At 43.1% G+C, this 24,529-nt stretch overlaps 1 protein-coding gene across 2 annotated transcripts in view; it reads left to right on the top strand.

Moving 5' to 3' along the window:
* The window catches only part of LOC138516807 (catenin alpha-2), a 3,575,147-nt gene that overhangs the window by 3,176,172 nt on the left and 374,446 nt on the right, over positions 1-24,529 (top strand). For both annotated transcript variants that reach the window (XM_069632215.1, XM_069632216.1), the window contains exon 15: positions 15,517-15,698. In XM_069632215.1, the coding sequence (XP_069488316.1) occupies positions 15,517-15,698 (182 nt within the window). The remainder of the gene's footprint in view (positions 1-15,516; positions 15,699-24,529) is intronic.

The raw sequence follows: 24,529 nt of genomic DNA, 5'->3' as shown, positions 1-24,529 counted from the left end.
TCCAATTTTGCACAGCTTCAATCTTACTGAGCAAAGGCCTTATTTCTCCACCGCCTACCTCATGCCCAAGATAGACTACCTTACTCTGTCCAATTTGGCATTTACTTGCTTTTATGGTCAGATTGGCTCGTCTAAGAGCCTGCAAAACATCTCTCAGGTGGATTACATGTTCTTCCCAGGAATTGCTGAACACTGCGATGTCATCTAAGTATGCCATGCAGAAGTCCTCCATCCCATTCAGAACCTGGTTTACCATCCGTTGAAACGTAGCAGGTGCATTCTTCAGTTCGAAAGGCATTACCTTAAACTGGTATAAGCCAACGGGGGTAGAAAATGCAGTTTTCTCCTTGGCATGGTCTGTCAGGGCTATTTGACAATAGCCTGATCTCAAGTCAAATGTGCTGAGGAACTTGGCGGCGCCAAGTTTATCCACCAACTCATCTGTTCTTGGCAAAGGGTGGGCATCAGTCGTGGTGACTGCATTAAGAGCTCTATAATCCACGCAGAATCTAAGTTCTTTAGATCCGGCCTTTGGTACTAACACAACTGGGCTAGACCATGGACTAGTAGAGGGCTCTATTACCCCGAGATCAAGCATCTTGCTGACTTCACCTTTGATGTGGGTTCATACGTTTTCTGACATGCGGTATCCTCTGCTTTTGACCGGCAGACAGACACCAGTGAGTATGTCGTGCTGGCCCCAAGGGGTCAAGCCTGGTGAAAGCGAGAACAGAGAGGCAAACTGATTCAACATAGATTTGCACTCTTCTTGTTGCTCGGGTGTCAGATTGGAGGAGAGATTCACTCCTTCAATTTTTTCATCTAAAGGTAAGCCTCTGAGGAGATCCGGAAGAGCTTCACTCTCTTCTTCTTCCTCGGATGATGCTAGAAGCAACGCTCCTACATCAGGTCGTGAGACATACGCTTTAAGTTGGTTGGTGTGAAAGACTGTCGCAGCCTCCTTGGGATTGCCCAAGTCCACCAGATAGTTAACCTCTCCGAGTTTACCCACTACTCGGTAGGGTCCCATCCATTTATCTTGCAAGGCCCTCTGCCTTGTTGGGATCATAACGAGAACGAGCTGGTCTTGAGCGAACTCAACCATGTTAGCCTTTTGATCGTGCCAGTGCTTGACCAATGCTTGTCCAGCTTTCAAGTTATCGCTTGCTTCCGTCATAATGTGCGACATTCTCCTCCGGAGACCGATCACGTAGTCAGTCACTCTGACTGGCTTGGGGGAAGGAGCACTCTCCAACCCCTCCTTAATCAGGGCCAATGGACCTCTGACGGGATGACCATAGAGTAGTTCGAAGGGAGAGTAACCTACTCCCTCCTGAGGGACTTCTCTATAAGCAAAGAGAAGGCATGGCAATAGAAGGTCCCACTTACGCTTAAGGGGTTCCTCTAGAGCACCTATCATGCTCTTCATGGTTCGGTTGAACCGTTCTACCAGCCCATTGGTTTGTGGGTGGTAAGCTGTTGAGAACTTGTAAGTTACTCCGCAGGTTTTCCACATGGCTTTCATGTAGTGGGACAAAAAGTTTGACCCCCTGTCAGAGATTACTTCCTTAGGAAACCCGACCCTGGTAAAAATACCAAGGAGGGCCTTAGCCACAGCCGGAGCTGTAACAGTCCTCATAGGAATTGCCTCAGGATACCTAGTAGCATGGTCTACTACAACAAGTATAAAACTGTTGCCTGAGGAGGTTGGAGGATCAAGGGGACCAATGATTTCAATCCCTAATCTCTCAAATGGGACTCCCACAACCAGGAGAGGCACTAACAGTGCCACGTTCTTGGATCCAACCTTACCAGAGATCTGGCAGGTGTGGCAGCTCCTGCAGTGTTTTTCTACTTTGGCCCCCATCTTTGGCCAATAGAAGTAGAGCGAGAGCCTTTCCTTAGTCTTCTTGAAACTCAAGTGACCAGCCAAAGGAATCTCGTGGGCTAACTGCAAGAACTGTGGTCTGTTCTCTTGGGGTACTACAAGGCGTTTGTAGTCTCCAGGTGCAGACTCGGTCGGTTCACTGTAGAAGAGGCCATCTTCCCAGTGCAACCTGTATTTCCCAGGCTCTTGCCCTTCAGCCTGAGCTTCTGCCTGATGGCGAAGACCTTCCAGAGTTGGACATTCTCTCTGTCCCTTACTGAGGTCTGCCCTGCTGGGTCCACCTTCTGCCAGTAAAGACTGCAGCTCAGGATGGTCAACAGGATCCAGATCTCCAATGAGTTCCTGGCCTTCCATTAGCTCTTCCTCAGAGTCTAATTCTACCACGCAGGGTTGTACCTCCCTCTCAGCCTCGGCTGGAGGTGGAGTTACGGGTGTGACGTTGGACAACCGCGGGGAAGTCCGTGTCGGCTGCACTGGAATGCTGGCTGCTGGTTTCGGGATAGAAGTCTTAGGTTTCCCCTTCGCTTCTGATTTCTTGGAGACAGCGGCCGACAATTCCAGTGGAGCAGGAGTGATTTCTTTCTTCATCATCTCCCCGAGAGTACCGCGCATGGTCCTCTCTCTTGCTGGTCTGGTTAGCTCCTGTAATCGTTTACTAGGAGGTCTGGGAGTATGCGATACAACTCCGAGAGTTTTCAAATCGTTACCCAATAGTACGCGTCCTGGTACCTCACTCTGTATGCTGACAGGTATCTTCACAGTCATGTCGTTACACTGGATGAGAACTGGTAATTGGGGAAGCATCTGCACAGGCCCTCCAGCTAACTTGGTGAGGCGTTTGGGTGCCTTAGCAACATCCTCAGCCTGAAAAAACGATTTATCCACCACAGTTATGCTGGCCCCAGTGTCCCTAATGGCAGGAGTCTCCTGACCATTCACCTGGACACTGTCCTTATAATACTCTTTAGTATTATCGGGGATAGAATTATAGACATCTAAATTCTGTTGTTCCCACAACCCCAGAGATACTAAAGAAACGCTGGCTGAGACTCCAATGGGTTTGTCAGCTAGCAGTAGAAAGTTTCCACTTGCCATTTGGACTTCCTCCTCTGGAGCGAAGGCTAAGGAGACAAGTTGGACCCCTGAAGGTTTACCCTTACATCTGGGATCTCCTTTCATGTGGTCAGTCGAGCCACAAACAAAGCATTTACCGAATGCTTTCTGGAATGGTGGCTTGTTCTGACCTCCTTCCGGTTTGGCACCAGAAGACACACTATTCTGCTGTGGTTTTCCCGGTGGCTTACCCTTCTGGTTTTGTTTGGGGCCCTCTTTGGAATGTGAGTTATTCGAATTCTCTTTCGAGTCTTTTTTTTTTAGGCTGTTTTCCCTCATCCTTTTTCTGAGTTGCCCCAGAATCCTTATGAGTAGCCCTGTTGGCAACCAACGAGTCTGCAGCCTTAGCTAGTGCCCTGGAATCCAATTCCTTCGAATCAGCCAAGTGCTGTCTGAGCTCAGGAGAACAGGCATCATAAATAGACTCCAACATAAAAAGATTTCTCATACCCTCATAAGTGTTCACTTTGTAACCCTTAATCCATCCCTCTAAGTTTTTCAACCCTTCACTCACCCAGGTAGCCCAAGGGGTACCATCATGCTTTTTGAGGGTTCTAAACCTCTTAAAATACTGGGAAGGGGTCTTCCCGAATCTAGCTATCAAAGCTAGTTTCACACTTTCGTAATCCGTCTTATCCACCTCCCCCAACTCCATTACCACATCAGTCGCAACAGGAGGGAGCCTAGAGAACAACCAGGGAAGCAACGCATTCCCGGTGATGTCCTGGAGCCCATGATTGTATTCAAACAGTTTCAACCAATCCAACACATCCAATCTCGGTTCATACATACCGACTAATTCCTTCGGCATCCGGGGTCTTTTGGGACTGGAGCTCCTAGAGGAACCAGAGGCGAGTGAAGCATTTTCCATTGACAACTTTTTCATTTGTAATTCGTGATTAAGTTCTATTTCTCTGAGTCTTAACTCAGCTTGCTCCTGCTCAGCCTGGGCATTCATCCGTCTGAACTCGAGCTCTTGGTTTCGTTCAGATTGAGCCAAGAACCGTTTATATTCTAATTCAAGCTTCATTTTTTCAAGTTCAAAATAAGCAGGGTTACTTGTGGGACCTGGTATGGGCCCCGTAGGCACAGCTGGTAAGGCAGGTAGAGGAGCGGGGGAGACAGTTTTGTTAGCCTCTCCGTCCTCGTCAGCCTCTTCATCGCTATCATCAGAATTACGATTCAGATCAACACCATTACTGTTATCTACAGTTGCTGGAGAGATTGGTTCCTCTGAACCAGTACCCAGACTTTGGTTCGCCAGCAATTTCTCTATTAGTTCTAACTTCTTGCCTCTTACAGAAAGATTCTCTTGCCTACAGAGAGCTCGCAAACTCTCAGTATTTTCACCTGATAAGGATTCTTGACTGTAAGTTTCCATCGTAGACATGTTTTTGAAAGTTGCTTTTTAGTGCAAAGTTTTGTGGTTAGTTATCCTACAGTGTCGAAAAGCACTCTAAACTGTATACTCGATACAAATCCCACCGCTGTACACCAGTGTTAGGCGGAAACCTGTGCAGTTCCCTCTGGGACCACTGCAAAAGATTTAGGACTACAGGCGTTGGCGGTGAACCCACTTGGTAGCCTTCTGTACCACACAGATTCACTTGGTAGCTGTGGCTGAGCAGTCAGACTTCTCTCAAGAAAAGTTGGTCAGTATGTGGAGTATACAACATAGGGCAATTCTTCACAGCAAGACAAGCAAACATGCAACGAGGCTTAGTGTAAAGATAGTAAGTTATTTATTTATAACACAACATCTATGGAAAACACTAAAGCAAATCACGGCAAACAAATCAAACACAATTACTCTACGGAGTAGAAAACGATCAATCCCCCTAGCAAAATATCGACAACTCTAGGTTCTACCGGTACCACTTATTTTCAGACAGAGGTGTATACCTCAACCTAGATGACACTCGAATATTAGTTAGGACGGGAGAGAAAAAGATAGGCAGGTTATGAAGTCAACACAGTTCAATCCTAAGCGGATAAAATGCAAGGCAGGAAGGCAAGAATCACAATAGATCGTAAAGTTCAGAGGCCAGGCCCACTCGGAGAGAGGCAAGGCACGATGTCCCAAAAAGTCTCTAGTGGAGATGCATTCAAGTCTTTATAGCAAATTGTTATCGGCAGATTGAACCAGTTCAGAACAAAGAATGAGCAAAGCTTGGAGGCGACCCAGTGGAACGGAGAGGATTAAGACACCTCACTCGAACCGAACGAAAGGGAAGCCAGGCGGACACGGTACCTTGTTGTGGAGGGCAGCTCCGGCGGGGGCAGTTGTTCCTGGTGGTGGATGCACGTCGGGTCTTGGCCAAGAGTAGAGATGATCTCGTCGTCGAAGGAAAGTAAAGTCCGGTGCACCACCAGGGAAGAGACCAGCCGCGGAGTGCTCCGTCACAAGGCACCACCTTTTGGTCGCGGTACAGGGGTAGTGGCTATCCGGTTGCCGAGGTGCTCTGCACGGGCAATTCGACCACTGCGTCCTGAGGCGAATAAAAAGCAAAGGGGACTGGTTGTTCCCACCAGTCAGGGGAAGAGACTCTCCGGCAGGGAGATCTCCTCTGTCGTCGGGAAGTGGTGAGTCGGTTCCGCAGGGCTCCACCGGAGGTGTCGTGGTGCAGGTCGGCTTAGCGTTACCCTCGTCGGGTTCTTAGGTCCTGTGGCGACTTCTGAAGAACCAGTCCCAAAAGCCCTGCTTTTATGCATAAGACCCCCATTCATTCAGCCTAGCTGTCAATCAACACATGCTAAGTGGTGAGCGGGAAGGCTCACCACCTGGGCCAATCACTCCAGAGTGCGACCTGAGTTGGCAAGGCAACCCCCTCCAACACCCCTGAGGTAACCCAGACAGAATGGCACCACTTTGGAGGGTCTCTGTACAGAGGCCCGCCAAAAGTGGAACAAAGGGCTCAACCTTTGGTTTAGGAGTCACAGAGACGAACACAGACGCCATTTTAAAACCGAGTTCTGCCAGAAAATACCCCTCGATAAACTTATTTAAGATAAGTAGATCGGTGGTACGTCAGAGATTAATGAGAAAAAGTATCAATCTCCAACAATGGGACGAATCCCATAGGGTTATGTTCGGGATCGAACATAACAAGTAGTTTCCACTGCCACCAGCCAAAACTCGACGAGGGGGGACGGGACAGTGCCCCCTCGAGTAACAGATCCAGGAGTAATCGAATTACCCCTACTAGTACGTCCACAATAAGATGGTTGGTACTAGTTCTGTTAGTAAATTTAGGTCTAGTAAAGCCAATGGTGACTTTACATGCCCGGGGAGACAGTAGTCAGTCCCCGGGTATGCAGTCTATGGTGGGGGACCCGCTAGGGCACCCCCGTGTTACGGCACGTAGGGTGCGGTGTAACACACATAGAAAAACATATGAGACCCTATGGAGTAAAAGACCCCATAGCCCATCGAACACATTGACATTTCAAAGGAATTACACACATACATGTCCAAGAGTGGGAGAAAAGAGTCTCACTCTTGGCAGGATGGAAAAAACAAACTCCAGAAATCCAGCAAAGCTGCTGGGGGACTCACTAGGTTAGGAAATTCAGCCTAAACAGAGAATTCTCGCTAACAAGATCTGAAGTTGTTTTCTGGGTTGAAGGGCTTGATTTTCCACAGGAAAGAAAGTTGTTACTAAGCCGTTTATGTCTTCCTTGCTATGTGCTGTTTGAGGTGTCTGTCAATGACACACCCAAGGGACTGGGCACAGGTGGCCAGCTGGAGTGTGATGCCCTTAAAGTGCATAACAGAGATCCAAGTCTGGATGTTTGGTTAGTTTCTGTTTTGGATCAGCAGTAGAAATTCAGTTTTGGAGGGGTTTATCTTCAGGTAAGCACTGGAAATCCATGACTGGATTAATGATAGGCAGACCTTGATCCTAAGCATTTCTTCGATGGAGGGTATTCTGAGGTAGATCTGTGTGATATATGTGTATTGGTGTATGGAAACGTTGTGTGTAGTGATGGAGGTTCCAAGCGGTTTCTTGTCAAGATTGATGATCACAGGGAAGAAGATGGATCCTTGCAGGACTCCACAGGACATAGGTGCAGTTGGTGATCTGGAAAAATCTATTTGTACAAACTGGGGTCAATTAACAAGGTTTCCCCATGCAGTGATTTAGATTGCCGGTGAGTGTCTGGTAGTCTACTGTGCCACAGTCTGCTGAGAGGTCAAGGAGAACCAGGCAGCAAGGTTGGCCATCATCAAGTATTTCAAGGGCATTGTCTATCACCTTAATTGTAGCAGTTTCTGTTCTGCACCTGGGTATAAAGCCAGATTGGTAGAACTGAAGGAGGTTGTTGTCTTAGATGTGTTGGATGGTTTGTGTGGCTACTGCTTTCTTAAGGATTTTACCTAGGACTGTAGTGGCTGAAGTCATCCGGTTTCAGTGTTGTGAAGCAGAAGGATTTGTTTGGTGTTGAGGGTCGAGGGGGCGGGGACTTGAGTTAGGGAACTGTTGATGATTGTCAGGTAAGGGAGGAGTGCTTCAGTCGGAAGTGTCTTGAGTGAGGCAGCAGGGAAGATGTTGTCTCCATACGATGTGGCCTTGAATGCTAGAATGGCAGTAAGGCCTTCCAAAGTGAGTGTCTTGAAATGTGTCCTAGTAGTTGCCATTTTGTGAGATGGGATGTGTATTGTGCTCTCAGATGTAGCATTGGTGTGTATTTGTTGGTGGATCCTGTTGATCATATTGATGAAGATAGAATTAATGGTGGTGGATTTCACAATATTACCTTTCCTGTGAGTCCATCTTTCTTATCAGCATTATTAAATGGAATTAATCCATAAGTGATACTATTTACTTGGAAACAGGCAATTGTTATGCCACTAGTAAAGAAGCATTTAGCAGACCCCAAATATCTGAACAAATGATGGTCTTATTTGGTGGTTGCCTTTCTGGGGCAAGGTTCCAGAATCAATATGGCACATTCAGACAATTGTAGAATCTTGAAAACTACTTGTCCTCCCCACCCCCATCAGGCTGGTTTAACACCCAGAAGATGAGTGGTGACTGTGGTAGTCTCCATGTTGGATGACATCAGGATGTTTTCTCATTGCCTTGTAGGACATCTTTGACAGTGCTAACCATGCCCTCCTCCTGGGCTATCTACATTGCATGTGATTTGAGGGGCCTGTTTTAATTGGCCTCAATCACTCCTAAAATGGAAACCCTCATACACTTCTGAAAGGATCTGAAAGCCTTTCTATTTGCCTCTTACAGCTTCAATCTAACTAAAAGTGTTATATTTTCTGCTAGTAGTCGCAAGATAGTTCTATGAGGTGAAGGTTGTTCTCTACTATGCACATAACAAAACATATATTAAATATTCACATGCAAATCATTAACTACAGAATGTTCACACAACACCCTTATAAGCGTTGACTCCAAAATGTCCAAAGGCGCAAGACACACTCACTTCTAATGCATACTGTGGAGTGATGGACAGGAATATACCTCCTCCATGCACTGTGTTCCCATAGGTTAATACTGCTTACTTCACATTGCCTCACCTTCAAAGCAGGTGATTCTGTTACAAATGCTCAGATTCTACATTTACATCCCAGTCATATCTCTATGTTCCTCACTAATTTATTTCTCCATTTTTCAAAACCCTCATTTTCATGCTCTTTATTTGAAACCAACTGTCAAATTCTCTCCCAGCCATCACTAGTTGGAACCACTACCATCTTCAATCCAGGAAAATCCTGAACACCTTGCTTTTTTAGAAGTATTCACTTAATTGGGACCTATCTCTATGTCCTCCTAAACAGTTTCAATGTGCAGTATCAAGTACAATAATGGATATGGAAAAAAAAATAACAGAAGGCCATAGTAATCTAGAAACTATAGAAAGTGAGGAAAACCAGATTTACTGGGGTTACAAGGCAATGCACCAAGTGCAGCGTTAAAATTGGATCTGTGTGTGAATAGTATTCCATATGAAACAAGATTGAATGCCCTGAAATATTATCTAAACGTATGCAATGCGCCGCAACAAACAGAGCAGCTTGCAGAGAAAGCGTGAAGATGTCACAGGAAATAGAAATCTCTACACTTTGCGATAATCCCTGCTTATTTGGCTCCCATTATAAGACAATGCTGCAAGATGGCGTTTAAAAAATTATCATAAAAACGACAGAAGCCCAAAAGCCTAAGATCAGGGCTAGTGGCTGGTTGTCTGACATCAAGGAGAAGTATTGGATTTGAAAGCTATTTGGATTTTCCATGTTTAAAATCAATGGGGCTCATTACAAGTCTACCGGTATCCCGGTGGAAATTCTGGCGGGATACCAGCAAACTGCTCCAGCCATTTCTGCAACCTGATACCCCAGTATTACCGGGATATTACAAATGGCGGAAAGGGCGGTAAATTCCCAAAATGAGGGACGCCAGAGCTGCAGTTGCCATGTGGAGGAACACTCTGTCATTTTCATCTTCATTTATAAAAGCTACGATTTTTATGTCACTGGGATGGGTTGCACGTAGCTTAGGAACATGGTGAAAAGGCACAAATAAATATGGCGAAATTTGGTATGATAACGTAAGTTATTTTCATTTTGTATGTCCCTTATATGGAAAAATAAGACGTCAGAATTTTAAGCTATTGTTTAACCACTACATAATTAGGAAAATAGATGATGCCGGATATTTATTCTTACACTCAAATAATGTACATGTGCAAAACGCAATTTTATTTTTACTGGAAAAAACAAAGTGGAAAGGGTGATTTTTTTTACGCATGAAATTATATAATTTGAGAGAATATTAAATGTATGTAATAAGAAATGTTGTATATGTACATTTTAAAAATGACATAAGTATGGATTTTATATTTGGGCTCTTGCGGTATTATATCTGTAAATATCCTTGTATCTGTATTAATGGATTTATGATCCTAGATGTAACTTTTATGGCAATAAAGCTGTATGCATGGACAATGAAAAACAAATACAGCTGAACAACCGACAGAAATATTAAATTAAACAGAAAAAAAGCTCAATAGAGAGTTAAGTGCTCACAGCTGCATTGCATGTGCACTTTTACCTCTGGGTCTGGAGCGCTACATAAGTAAATAAAACAAACAAAAACCTACCAGCCTCCACAGTCCCCAAACACATTTCGCTATATATGCTAATGTAGGTCATCTGTGTTTATCACTCTCTCAATTTCACACACACCTTTTATTTGTTTACTTCAATGGAAACACATCCTAAGGATATCAGTAAAGAAAGTAATACCATCTGTAAATCTTCCTCTTACCCATGTTCCCCTTAACAATATTATTAACAATGTGAAGACATGTCACAATTATACCTATTTACACAGAAATTAAATGTATGTAAAGTTGTCCTATGGAGCTCAACGGTCCGTGTCACGCACGCAGGATTGTATATATATTTTGTCAGAGAGATCCACAGGGTCGTTAGAAAAACATGTTAAACACATTTCCAATAGTCAATATGACAGGCAGGGAAAAAAATAACATACATTGCTCATGGATCAATGGCCTTTCTGTCACACAGATCACCTAGTACTTTTATTCTAGAGCCCGCATTAATATTACCCCCATCTTGATGTACAGGAAATCCATGTATTTGATCTTTCTGTAAGCACGTGTTTATGAAACCCCTGTGAGTATAGTGCAATACCATTGAGGAAGGGGCTCAGTTCTACAGGAACAAGATGCATCTAGTTTTCTTATTGTGGTTAGACATGTCATGTAACTTTTAAAGACAACTGATGTTAAACAGAAATGGACACTTTCAGATTTCCAGCTATGAACCAATAAAATATATTTTCAACAAAAAATGCATTACAATCAGTGGTCATAACTGCCCGGATGCACTTTGCTGTTGACTGGTACACATGCAATAAACATAGTGTAAGTAAATGTCAAAAACTAGCACTGACAAAAAAAGATGTCTGCAATACTGACAGACCAGGGTTTTGTTTCCATAGTTTTCTTTTTCCTCTTATCAATTAAGATTCTATTCCTCTCTAACATACATTCGGCCTCATTACGAGTTTGCTCGTCTGGAAATGAGGGTGTCGGTGCTCCATTTCCGGACTGGCAAACTCCAAGTCTGCCGATAGGGACCACGGAATTCCAGGCAGGCTTGACTTGCTGGGAATTCAGGCCTGTACCGGCAGACTTCTCACTGAAGCACCGGCACTGTTACTAACTTTGCCGGTGCTTCAGTGTCGCCATTCCCGTGGAATCCTATGGGACCCCATGGGAATGGGCAGCAACATTCCACCGCAACTTGTGATATCCCAGTGGCACCGGGGTGACGCTGGGATAACAAGCAGCGTTAATGGTGCTATGGGGTTGGCAGCAACCCACCGGTCTCACGGGTGGGTTACAACCGACCTCCCATTGTTGTTTAAGCCACTTTACACACATCCATGTACAACCAGATGACTGAGAAGTATTTGAATGAGAAGAATGTTCATTGGTTCCAATGATCATATTGCGTATTAGTGTTAGGATGGAGATGGCAAGCATGAGATGCAATGGAAAGGAATAGGCCAAAATTACTGAATACAAATTACTGACCCCACCAAAAGACCTAAAATACATACCACCAAAAGTTCAAAATACAAAAAGTTTGAACCTTTTGTGGTATGTATATTTTGGTGGGGTCGGTAAAAAAAAAAGAAAAGTAAAGGCTGTGGGGGCTGCAAGGACATCCCCCGCAACACCCCGCACACCATACTATACAGTATTGTGAGCGGGGGTTGCAGGGGACATCCCCGCAGCTGCCAGACAAAAAAAAAGAAAAGAAAAGGACCCTGCGGTGCCAGTTCCCGATCACGGAAGTGAAAGGCAACAGGCGTCTCAGGGTCCAGCGAGATGCAAGGCAAGGTAAGTTAGGGGATGGGGGTGTTTTGGGTGTGGGGGTAGGGGTGTGGGTGGGGTTTTGGGCTCATCAGAAATATTATGGCGAGAAATATTTCGAGCAAATAATCTTCGGTCATTTCTCCCTCGAACATTTCCATCGTGGGAACATCACACAGATTCATAGAAACGGGAGGAATGGGACATTTGGTGTAAAAGGCAAATCTATATTGGTTATGGTGTTTGCACCTTTGAATGAATGGATTTTTGTGTGGATTGTAATGTTTGTTTAATTCTGCAGTGTAAAGCGAGTGAAAAGATTGCAACATATGGTATGAAAAAGGGCTCGGGAAAATGTTTGGCACATCTGAGAAGCGGCCTAACCGTAGCAACTGTTCCGAAGTCAGACAGCAGCATTGGTAGATCCACACAATAAACGAGTTCACATTTCAGGTTGCATTTCCTGTTGAGAACTGGTGTTCCAAGCTTGCTGATGGGTAACATACCTGGCTCTCCACCACCACAAAGTTCTCCGTTTAATTTTATGAAATAAAACTTGCAAATGTACAACTTTTGTCTTCATTAGTCCTGATCAAACTCCCCAAAAGTAAACCCTAGTCACTTTATGGAATTATGAATCACTAATCAAAATATTCACTAACCTGCTAAATTTCGCATGTCACTTTTGGTTATGCAAACCAGCTACTGTGTCATCCTGACCCCCACATTGTCCTCCATAGCTTCCCTTGACCCTTCAAAAAAACACCAGCACTGCCCTTACACAAGAGTGCTACAAATACAAAAAAATCTAAGCGGGCAGCAGTGAAGCATGTGTTAGAGCACTGTGGGGGGATGGAAGTAACATACCCTTCCTTGCAGGATGCTAATCTATTAACCCTGCGTGACTTTGCTCTCCCTCTTGGGCAAACTCGGAAACTCTGCATGTGTAAACCGTACCTGCACACCGGCTTCTCCTCATACGCACACCCCTAAGTTAGATCGGAACCCCGGCTGTGTGCACCCACCAATAAATCCAACACCCGATCTTATCTCTGCATGGTGGTGGATAGTATGGGGGTTTTGCGTGAACTTTTCCCTGCCAGGAAGTTGCACGGTCGGATCCCTGAATATGTATTTTTCCGTGGAGTAGTGGGCATACAATGGACTGCCTGCAGGCCGTCCCTCGTAACTCCCACTTTTTCCTTTGTTCGTCCTAATTTTCTGAGTTCCGCCCCCTTTGCTGCCTTCTGTGCAAGCCAAGCCCCTGCTCTGCGTCGTGGCTTATGCAAAGCACGTGGAATGCTCGCAGGGACGTGTCGAGCCAGTGAGAAGTCCCCGCAAAGTACGAGAAAGTGTTGCGTAGTCGAATACATGAATCGACAAATGGGATTTTGCATGCAGTTTAGCGCGCAGGGACGCTATTTAACGCACGCATACATCCAAGAAACGGGCCCACAGTATTTAATGTGTCCACATTATGAAGATGGCCTAGCACAGTTGATGCTTCGAGGTTGGTCAGAAAATTGCAAAATATACATTTTTGTTAATGCATATCAGCAGATGTGTGTTCCCCTACTGAACGTGTGGCTGCCACTAACAATAATATTTGGCAGGGTAAGCCAGCCCAGACAATAGAGGCTGTGACAAATTCCTGCCTGCTGTGGCCTGAATTAGTAAAAGGAGGGAATAAAGGCTTCTATGAACCACAGTGAAACTTGCACCCAAAGTAGGCTCAGAGTTGTGTCAGTTATAACATTTAAACAGACAAAAGTAGATGCATGTAATCACTCCTTTTAGTGACGTTTGTTCTTGATTGGCAGAATAACAGGCCCCAATGGTGCAATATACTTTACACTTTTAAATGTTGGGCCAAGCTCAATACATACCAAAAATTGGCATAACGTATTAAAACTGTTCATAAACTCGATTTCAAAACCATAATACATATTGGACAAAATTAATAAAGTTATCTGTTGTAATATAAGTCAATTAAATAGCAGTTAACATGGATTCCTATGGGGAGCAAAGGTAACCAATGGCAAGTGAGGACTTTACAAAAAATGAACCATTTGTCAACCTGCTTGTCCAGACTCTGACCTAGGAAAAAAGTATCTGATCAGGTCCCAACCATGGTCAGATTCATGTTTCTGATTTTCCGGATCAGAAAATGTACCTTGTGACATAGTGTGTGAAATGGAGCAAAAAACCTAACCAACAGGGCAGCTCCCAAAGATATACATGACAATAGATCCAAAAGGTTGGGTACGCATCTCTGGTCTCAGTGTTAAGAAAAGTCTGAGGACTATGTTTGAGGTCCATACAGGAGAAGGGATCTCAACATTTCTAGTGGTTTGGCTAGGCTGGTGTGCCACAGCATTCAAACGGGTCCTTACATTTCTCACAAAGATGTAAGAGTAATATCTTGGATTGGGTGGCCGGATGATGGACCTATTGTGTGTAATATGCTTTCAGGTACCTCTTTGGGAACTCTAAATTCTAAAAAACGCATGAGTCGTTCTAGCTTCTATGAATGCTGCTTAGGTAGCATTTTTTTAGTTTTCTCAGAGACTTTGTGCTGATGTCTGGATGGTCCCTATCACCACTTCTGGGCGACCCTAAGAACCTGAAATATGATGGTGTCTCCAGGGTATCCTTTGTGCCTGAAGTTTGCACGCAAGTGCTGACTCAGGTATCGGGTCGTCTGGTAGCCTTCTGACTGATTTGGAATCTCTCTTTGCCCGAAAAATCCTATAGATGTCACATTTGGGTATAGGAGAATATTTTCCACAGCAAGGCTATATGGTTTCACAGTCAGGCTCTAAAGCACTGCATACAGGAATAAGTTGAAGAGTTGGCTTCTTCATTTATGGCTACCAGTCTATTGGAAGTGGAAGGCAACTATCCTTTTTAGGGTCATTTGTCTCCAGTCAATGTGCAGTCCTTCTGTTTCTGATGATGAATACAAAACCTCATCAAATCCAGAATCCAGAATTGTTACAAATTAGTGATGCACCGAATGGGGTTTCTGAACACTACCTATGCTAGTTGCACAGGATACACTTAAACTCACCCTGACATAGTTGCATCCCAGACTTTATCACACTATAAACACTCTTCCTTAGTTTTAAGGTCAAAACTAAGAACTGAATAGAAGATCTCTTGGAGTTTCCCGTTTGGGGGCAATTTATATCACATATATTTAAAGGGAATGCCATATGGCAGACATGATCACAGAGAGATCACTGTCCTGTAGGGTAAAGTGAGAAGCTAGGGAAAATGTGAGATGTTTGCTTTAAGAGTGGCCATTCCTTATATATCACCAATTACTAAAGGAAGGAATGTGATTAAACATTTAGGCACGAATAACAGGCTAAAATGTACTAATCAGTTTACAAACATAATGTATTATATTTTAATCAGCTCAAAATATTATAATTTCCTTTAATCTTTCAACACCATGACATTAATATGTCTTCTGAAAACGGACACTATTTTGTATCTGCATCCAACTACTTGTTTATTAAAAAATGTTTCACATTCATATATTTGTTTTACCATTTCAACGAATGATTTCATCACATGCTAATACAAATATCTTCTAGTGTTGACGATTGTGATTTTGTCATTAAATATATTGTGCTTCCTTTTAGGCTATCATGGCTCAGCTCCCACAAGAAGAAAAGGCTAAAATTGCTGAGCAAGTTGAAATATTTCAACAAGAAAAAAGCAAGTTGGATGCCGAAGTGGCCAAATGGGATGACAGTGGCAATGACATCATTGTGTTGGCTAAACAGATGTGCATGATAATGATGGAAATGACAGACTTCACCAGGTGAGGGCATATGATGCACAACATAGATCAGTTCTCCATGATTGTGGTTTAGAGCGCAAGCATGTTCTAATGGAGTTTACAATTTCTTTTTTTTTTCAATTCGTAATAATAATTGATCATTAGTAGCATGGCAGCGGAAGATGTGGAAAACTACAAAATCAGATATTGTGATGGTGAGCAACAAAAGTCCCATTACTTTGGTAAGATTTAAATGAAAAAAAGAGTGAACAATTTCCAATTTGAAAAATCTGAACTTTTCAGAAGCCTTGTTGATTAAATAGATTGTTGGGATGTAATTAAAGCAAACCAGCACACATACTGGTAATGTGTTAAACTCCAAAGGTGTTTAGAAATTGATCTGACAGCCTACCATAACTCAAATCTAAATATGTCACAATGGAGTGGCAACATGATTTCAAGAACTATTTTTGTTTTTCAGGCAGTGCATGTCTAAAAGTAATGCTTAAGAAGCCTCTGGTGGAGACATAGATGTGTAGTGCCCCACATTGTGTCGGGGATCTCCCATAAGAGTTATTAAGTATGGGTTGTCTAACTACTCACTGAAAATACTAATGCCAGTTTCTACCAGATAAATCAGAGGAGGAGGTGCATATCAAGGACCCAAACAGGGAGCATACACGTTCTATGTCTGGGCATTACTGTGGCACATGAACATAATTGTTGTGTATGTTAACAAAGATCAGGGGTCCGCAAAGTGTAGTTCTGCAGAGGTTTTAGACTATGACACCCATGAGCCAGCCATCAACATAGACTACCATGGCTTAGGCTGATGGTAGTTGTAGTCCAAAACATCTGAAGAGACATAGGGCCTGATTCCCAGAAGCGTTTTATAATGGTGCAATCCCATAGGGAAACTCTCTGTGAATCAGGCCCATAGTTTGTATATCCCTGTTATAGTTGAAAATACGTTTGTTTGTTAGTGGCAGGACCAGACAGCCTATACACTACTCAGAAACTGGTGAGTGTGTGGAGACTTGGATAGGAGGTGATGTGTATACAACCTAAACAGAAATGAAAGAATGCAGACCCACTGCCAGAATGAAAGTAATATGATGGCTTTAGAGATTCACCCTATGATTGGTGGTACTATTAGTTTGATTCCTGTTTAATAACAGTGACCAATGTTAAGGTGTGTCAGTGCAAAGTATGTTAGGGAAGAAAGAACTGGACCGAAATTCGGTATTCATAGATCTATATTAGGTTCACTTGGATCAAAGTCTTACCCTTTACTGTACTTGGTCAGCCTCAGGTGTCACTTTGGATCTGGTTCATATTTACCTTGATCCTGTCATACTACACCTATCCTAACATCACCCCTGACTGCCTTAACCTTATCTTCTCATTGTAGCACATAGGTATCTATGCTGATGATACCATCAACTCATATGTTTATGGAATCCTAGTTCTTATGATACTTCTAGGGTATGTACAATGAGTCATTGAACCAACTCATAACAAATGTTATACTCAGCACAACATTTTCACTCTGATATCCAACCTTCTCATAATACTGTTTCAGCCTCACTACTGTAATAATGATTGTCTTGTCTGCGTCCACTTCCTAGGTGAATTTAACAAAATACCTAAAATAAGACCAAAGGTGTTGTTTGCTCCTAACGCTGTGAAATCTTTGATCACTCCCCTTGTGATTTTCCAATAACATATTTTAATGTTCACAATCTGACCTAACGGTACCCACCACCATCACTAAAAAGACAGATCACCTCTACCCCCGGTCAGATAGCCTCCTTAAACCTAGGAAAAATGATCAAATAAAACCACAGACAAAAAAAAACTAGTTCACAAACAACCTGCATGAACTAAAACATCAAGTTGGGAAACTACAAATACACTTATAAAAGATTCTTAACTCTCATCAAGCAATCTGACTTCCCTTATTCAGAGCAACAGATACAGAGCCTGGCTCAATACAAATAAAGCTTGTTATTTGGCAATCACAGAAATTGACAACAAAATGGACAACCTGGGCCTAACCCATTTTACTTCTCAATATGTGGTTGTCCGCATCTTCATGACACCTGCTATAATTGCAGGTGCCACATTCAGGAAGACTCCATTAGTAGTCAAATGATGAACCACCTAACTAAGGTATTTTGTAATGACACATCTACACCCATAAGGTTGCATTTAAATCTCTCCACATTCAAAACAGGCCATGGCATGCTGAATTCGCCAAGAATCAGCACTATGCACAATTCCGTTCAGCAACTACTCCCCTTGTGGATTCAGTGTGTCCTAAAATAGTGGTAGCCACATTTGTAATGAAGATAGACCAAAAACATCACATGGCTGGTGCCAATGCATTTATGAAACCAAGCTAGACCACAAACACATGAGCAAGTTGTATGTACTAAAACCAACTTTTCCTTAATCCATCCGTGACATATATCCTCATACTTGGAGCAACCAACCCGATTGCTCTCCCATTGCTTTGAGGTGGAGCCATGATAGCATCTTGTAATCTGATCCACAGAGAAGGTGTCACACTTAGGTGTTTCAAAAGACACTTTACTAACCAACACTCAGACTAAATCAGCACTACTCATGCCACTTACAACATCTTGCCATTCACAGTAGGTACTCATCTACTGATGTATTACAAGCCACTTTGTACCGGGCACCAGGATATCATCACCATCAAGCATCAGAATGAACAACCTGTTGGCAATTGTATACTTGGGTATTTGGATTGTGGAAATCCAACCATATCACTTACGATCAGAAACATGGAACTATTTCACGTCCCAAAATAACTTCTTTGTCCACAGGGTAGCATATTGAGAGGTCCCAGCCTATGTGTCTAAGTTTTTCTAGCAGACTCACAGATTTATAAGGTCAGACCTCCAAAGCCTCATAGACATCCACTTAGCCAGGCAAATGCTGTTCAAGGGAGATCTCATCACTATTGTGGCTTTGGTCTCTGGAGCTCTATCCCACTCCATCACAGTCTTGAAAGGTACTTTATTCTAACCGCAAGAGGAAGAAAGACTTACTTTGAGTCCGACCGACTCAGCCGGTCACACTCTGGATGGCTTCATCTCTGGAAATACCACTATCACTAACCTGATCACCACCCCCCTCTCCTGGTCCGACCATTCTCTCCTCCCATTTGGGGCCCCTCGGCCCTCTGTCCAAGCTGCCTCCCACACTGCCAGACTCCTATGCCAACATTTGTTCGATGAAGCAATTGGCAATCACTGCCTTTGTCTCCATTTTCATCCCCCCTCCCACCCCTGCATCTGACTCTCCCTATGACTGTCCTCGCCAACCTTTACCTCTCCATGTCAACCAAACAGATGCTCCTATGTTCCTCTAAAACCATTAAGGACAACATCTCCTTTCTCGCCCCTGCCTTGCTGACTTCTGTAACCACTAATTCACCACTGGCTCTTCCCCTCAAGCATTCCCTTGTGCACCCTCTCCTAAAAAGGCTATCTGCTGACCCCTTATGCCTGACTAACTATAGCCCTATCTCCCCCACCCCCTTCCTGGGTAAACTCTTGCAGAAGTTTTCCCTCCCCTAACTGATCCTTCATACTAAACTTGTTGGTTGTCTCCATGACCATAAATCTGATTTCGAGCATCCAGAGGCACAGAAACTGCTCTCCTGAACACCCGTGAAGACTTGCTTGCAAATCTTCACTCTAACTTTGCTGCTGTTCTCATTCTCCTTGACCTCTCCTCTTCTTTTGACAAAGTCAACCATTCTATCATCATAAAATGGCTGATCGATACCCTCTGTATCATGGACCCTGCAATGAACTGACTGATCTCTTTCTTCACTAACCACCCTCCCGAGTTGCAACTGGGACCTTTTTCCTCCACCACCTCACTATCTACATGCAGTGTACCCCAGGGCTCGATCCTATCGTGTGGCTCTTCAATATCTGTATGGGCCCTCTCGCTCACCTCATCTCCTCTTTCTCTCCTCACTTCCAGTTTTATGCTGATGACACACAGCTCTCCCTCTCTACCTTCTCTTCCTCCTCTCTCATCCCCGACTTTATGACTGCCATTGAGGAATGATGTGCGGTTTACGATCTCAACAGTAAGTTAAAGATCTTTCTCATTGGGCCACCTACACCCTGTTTCCCTCCTTGTAAACTAGTACACCTCCAATCAAATGGAGGGTATACTATACCGTGCATACCAATCAATGCTTGTTTCTGCCTTATTAAATTACTATTACAGATAATAGGACATAATAGCTGCAAGGACTACCATACGAAACTTAAAGTTCCTTTGTTAGTCTACATCAAAGAGATGCAAAAACAAATTAATGGTTTGTCCACTGCGCATAGTCCAACAATGTTTCTGTTTAATGCAGTATTCAATGTTTTACACTCTCATGGGTTGTCTATAAATTATCTCAAAATATTTCTTCTTCATTTTTATTGTATTGCAGCGATTATCATGTTCCTGCCAACATGTTTATTACAGCATTCCAGAAAAAAATGAAAAAAAATAATTCTGAATAGGTTGTCTATAAGGGGTTGTTCCACATCAGGGGGATGAAGATACATTTTCGTAGAAAAAGAAGCAAAACATGTATATACACATATGAACATTGAGCATCCTGTCTTACATTTCAACTGAAATCAAGTGACTTACATATTTGCACACTGTGATCAGCATGCGTTAAACTTATTGTGTGCTTAAAATCTTTTCATAATGACCTTACATTCAATTATTCCTTTTATACTATCCCATAATGTATCCATTTGTCCAACACCTTCATATATATCAACTAATTAAAGACTTGCTTTGTGATTCCTCCATTAGGAATCTTTGCACCCTTTATGATTCACCCATCCCCAAGTCTACTGGATTGTGGGGAATGCAGAAGTCTGGTGTAAAATGATTTGAGGTAATCTTACCTCTCTTATTCACGCTATGTTTTATCGCCAGATTTGAACTTATGTTCAATTTTAAGGGGTCCGTTTTCTCCACCAATGATCTATAATATAAAGTTCTGGTCAAACTGTTACCTTTTCAATGCTTAACGCTTAACCACTTAAGTAGATTTTCTTTCTTACCTTGCTTAATTTCTCACTTGACATCCACAATTTAAAGAATTCTTAATAGGTATTCTTCTGGTCAAGCCAACCTTTACCTGTAATCAATATGTTTGTCATTATTTAAAATTAACATAATCTCCACACTTCCCATTCCCTACTAACTCAACGTAAATGCAACTTTAAATAGAAAACCATATTCTACATGTCTTACCTATTTTGAACTCTTAATAGCGCATTAAATCTCTCTCTGTCTCTAATCACTGCCTTAGGTGGCATCAGTGATGTAATTTGTAATGTCATCAATGTTCGCGTACATGTAATTAGTGATGTCATCAATAATGTGATCTGTGATGTCACAATTGTGGTCATAGGCTGCGCAACAGGGGGCACAAAGTTAAGGTGGCTTTAGTTGAATTTCAGGTGTTTTGTTGCATTACGTTCTTACCTTAATGTCCCTGGAACTAAAGGTTTTTTCCTTGAAAATAAAATAAAATATATATATATATATATATATATATATATATATATATATATATATATATATATATATATATATATATATATATGCATTTAAATATATATTACAGGGCCAGCGGTAGCGACCCCATAGTAATGATTAGTCACTCAACCCTCAGGAAGAACACATTTTGAGTGGTTTATAATATATATAATCAGACAAATCCTCACAAAACTTTGCAAAACAAGTATATGGCCTGTCAGATTGATTCTGCTAAGTTTGCTGTGGTTTCATGCAGGGTGAGAAAAGGTATAGGGAGGGGTCCAAAATTTGCACCGTAAATATCATGTGTTCTATTCACTGATTGGTCCTTTTCCGAGCCTTTCTGTATGGTATTCTAATGGGCTGGGGTACTAATAGCAATAAGCTCCTCGACTGAGGGCCATTATCGCATAACTGTAACTATAGGCCCTGGGGGCATTACCTTATGCTGTAATGGCCTGCAGTCTCCGGGCTTATTACCTTATTATTCCCATTGGCATAACACAATTTGCTAATGGAAATGTTGGAGAATCTTACTGATTCTAACTTCTTTTCTATTGAGTCTTGTTGAGTATAAATACTTGTTTATGTCTATCTTTTAACTGTGAAGAACCATTTTCTGGTGTTTCTTTTCTGTTTTTGCTGGAGAGGTAAGAAGGTAAGGTGGAGTGGGAAATTAGAGAAGAGGCACCAATCATAAATATGGAGGGGCAGGTGGACAGGGGAAGATGTTGTGCGTGTGTTACATCTAAGGTAGGGGGTAGTGTTCCGCATGCCCCTAGATTACAGCTTCAAAAGTACATTGAAGTTGCTCTCCCCTGCAGAGTTGTGTGTTGCTGTATATACAGAGTACTATTGTTTTTGAAAGATATGGATCAACAGCCTCTTTTATTGCTTGCAAGATAGCTGGTGTGATGTTGTTCCCACAGAAGCAAGCTATGCTGTGGTTACAGCATTAATTGAGGAAGATGAGATGGAGGAAGACAGCCTACTACTTCCTAAGAAAGTAACAACCTTTCTGAGAACATTGCAGTGGTTGGATTTGGTGTGGCAGAGCATTGAGGTGGTCATTTAGGAGTACTGTGCAGGCAGTCAGTGCATTTCACTTTAGTGGCTTTAGCCGCTGGTACATTCCCAACAGTGGTAAAGAACTGCCACACCCATGATTTTCTTTAGTGATTAGAAGTAGCCATTTCCTCTACCTTGTCTTCTGGGTCCTCTTCATTGTCTTTTTAAGCACTGCACTTTTTTGTTGTGTAGGTCCTCCAGCTGTTGGTGGTGGTGGTGTTTGCCTTGGAGAGGCGGGATGCCAATAGCTGATGCCATTTTGAAGATAAATAGCAGTTTTGCTAATATTCTTCCAAGTATGTGCTCTGTGCTAGATTTTTAAAGGCTAATGAGTAAGAATATGTTTAGGAGCTGTGCAAGGGCACATTTGAGCTTTACAATTCCTAGATCAGCTGAAAATGCAGTTCTGAACTGTTTGCAAAGCACAGACCCTTTTACTAAGTGTGAAAACATTTGCGAACATGTCGTCATGCCTCGCGCAAACGTCAATGAACACAAAAACAAAGAAAATTGTTGCAAAAAGAGTATAGATGTGTTACAAATGATGCTAGAAGGTGGGGAATGGCAGATTTTTAAGGTGAAACTTTGTAAATTGGGCAACAATTTTGCTACATAGGGGTAAATATGATAATAGTAAGTTGGAGAAAAATAAGGGTGCACAGGTCGAAACCCATGAAATTCACTGAAAAAAACTTTGCTAAAGGGACATTATGGTTAAGTTGCACTAATAAAAACCTATGAAATTCACTGAAAAAACTTTGTTAAATGGACGCTATGGTTAAGTTGCCTGTTGTGTATTGAGTTAACTCCCTAGGTCCTGCATGAATGTTGGCTTGCGAGAATGCCTGGTGGAACGTATGTCTGTGGAATGTTGTGGTGTGAGTGCCCATGCAAGTTCCATGAATGTCAGTTGGAGTGAAGTAGACTGTGAGAGTTGTGGCCGGTGGTTGTCTCCTGTGTACCTTTCTACTTACTTACCCTTGGCCTTACCTGATGTATATGCCTTGTCACTGGAACTTAGTGAAGAAGTTCACTTCCCTTCCCTGCAGTATCAGACTTTCATAACACCCAACTACACTGGCAATTAGTTAGCTTGAAGGAAGGGTCAGAGACCTGCAGCTGTCCAGAGTGAGCAGCTCCTAGAAGCAAGGTTTTAAGCTATTGAGACCATGTGAGGAGACATCCACCACCCGGAGCCACTAATCAAATGTGAGCTGACCCCTGTCCCTTAGCCCAACAGCTGTTGTAAAGAAGAAAGGGGGCAGCTCGGGGTGGGAGCTGACTACTAGCAGCAGTTAGAGCAGCACCCCTCAGTGGGGCCACCTTGCAATTTTTGGCCACTGGAGCATTTGAGCAAAACAAGGAAGTAGGATGCCGTGTCAGTCTCTGTCCCACGAGTTGGAGTGCAAGTATATGGTGATTTTTAAAAAAAGGGAGCAAGCAGCTTACCGGAGCAGTGGCTTCTTTGACAAGGAGGAGATGTCCTTGGAGCCTCAACTGTCCTGGTGTTGAGATGAGCTACACGCTGTTGCAGGGAACTTCATTTGAGGTGCCGTATTGTGGTCCGGGTGCTCAGAGAGAGCAGTTGGTGCTGTGCCACAGTGCCCTACAGGGGCCTCCCGTATGGGTCCGGAACAGTGCAGGAGCTCGTTCTCCAATGGAGCATAGCCTGGAATTATGACATCGGCCACATTGCCGACAGCCATGATGTCTCCACGCTCCACAGAGGTGCCTTCCTCTAGTGAACAGTGTGTCATTTTCTAGGGAAAAGGAGAGTCAGTTCTGATCATTTCATCATGGAGGTAAAATCCGATGATTAGGAGGGCACTTCAGTTAGGGAAAAGAGTTGATTCAAAATGTTGTGTGATTCGGAGCATGCTGCATGGGAATGCAATTCCATTTCGGAGAAGAAACCTGTAAAGGAGGTGGCCACAGGCAGGAAGGGGCAGACGATGTTACACTCCCATGTATGTACAAGGTGCTGTGACAGGGGCTCTGTGCTCTATGAAAGTTGCATGTCAGCAACAAATGAACTGTACATTCATTGGGATGAGAGCTGTGGCTACAGTCGCTCATGTGGCATTTCGTTTGAAGAGCAACTGAGCACTTCCATGGCTGTATTGGAGGAGCTTGATCCTGATTTCTTGGTGTTCTTCTGAGGTCTTTCTGTTTACAGCTGGACATTTTGAATAGTTGAATGTGTG

This window comes from Ambystoma mexicanum, chromosome 6q (assembly GCF_040938575.1).
Source record: "Ambystoma mexicanum isolate Mex_15411 chromosome 6q, UKY_AmexF1_1, whole genome shotgun sequence".
NCBI classification, from domain to species: Eukaryota; Metazoa; Chordata; class Amphibia; order Caudata; family Ambystomatidae; genus Ambystoma; species Ambystoma mexicanum.
The sequence above is the reverse complement of the archived record's forward strand: the minus strand, read 5'-3'. Positions and strand labels throughout refer to the sequence as shown.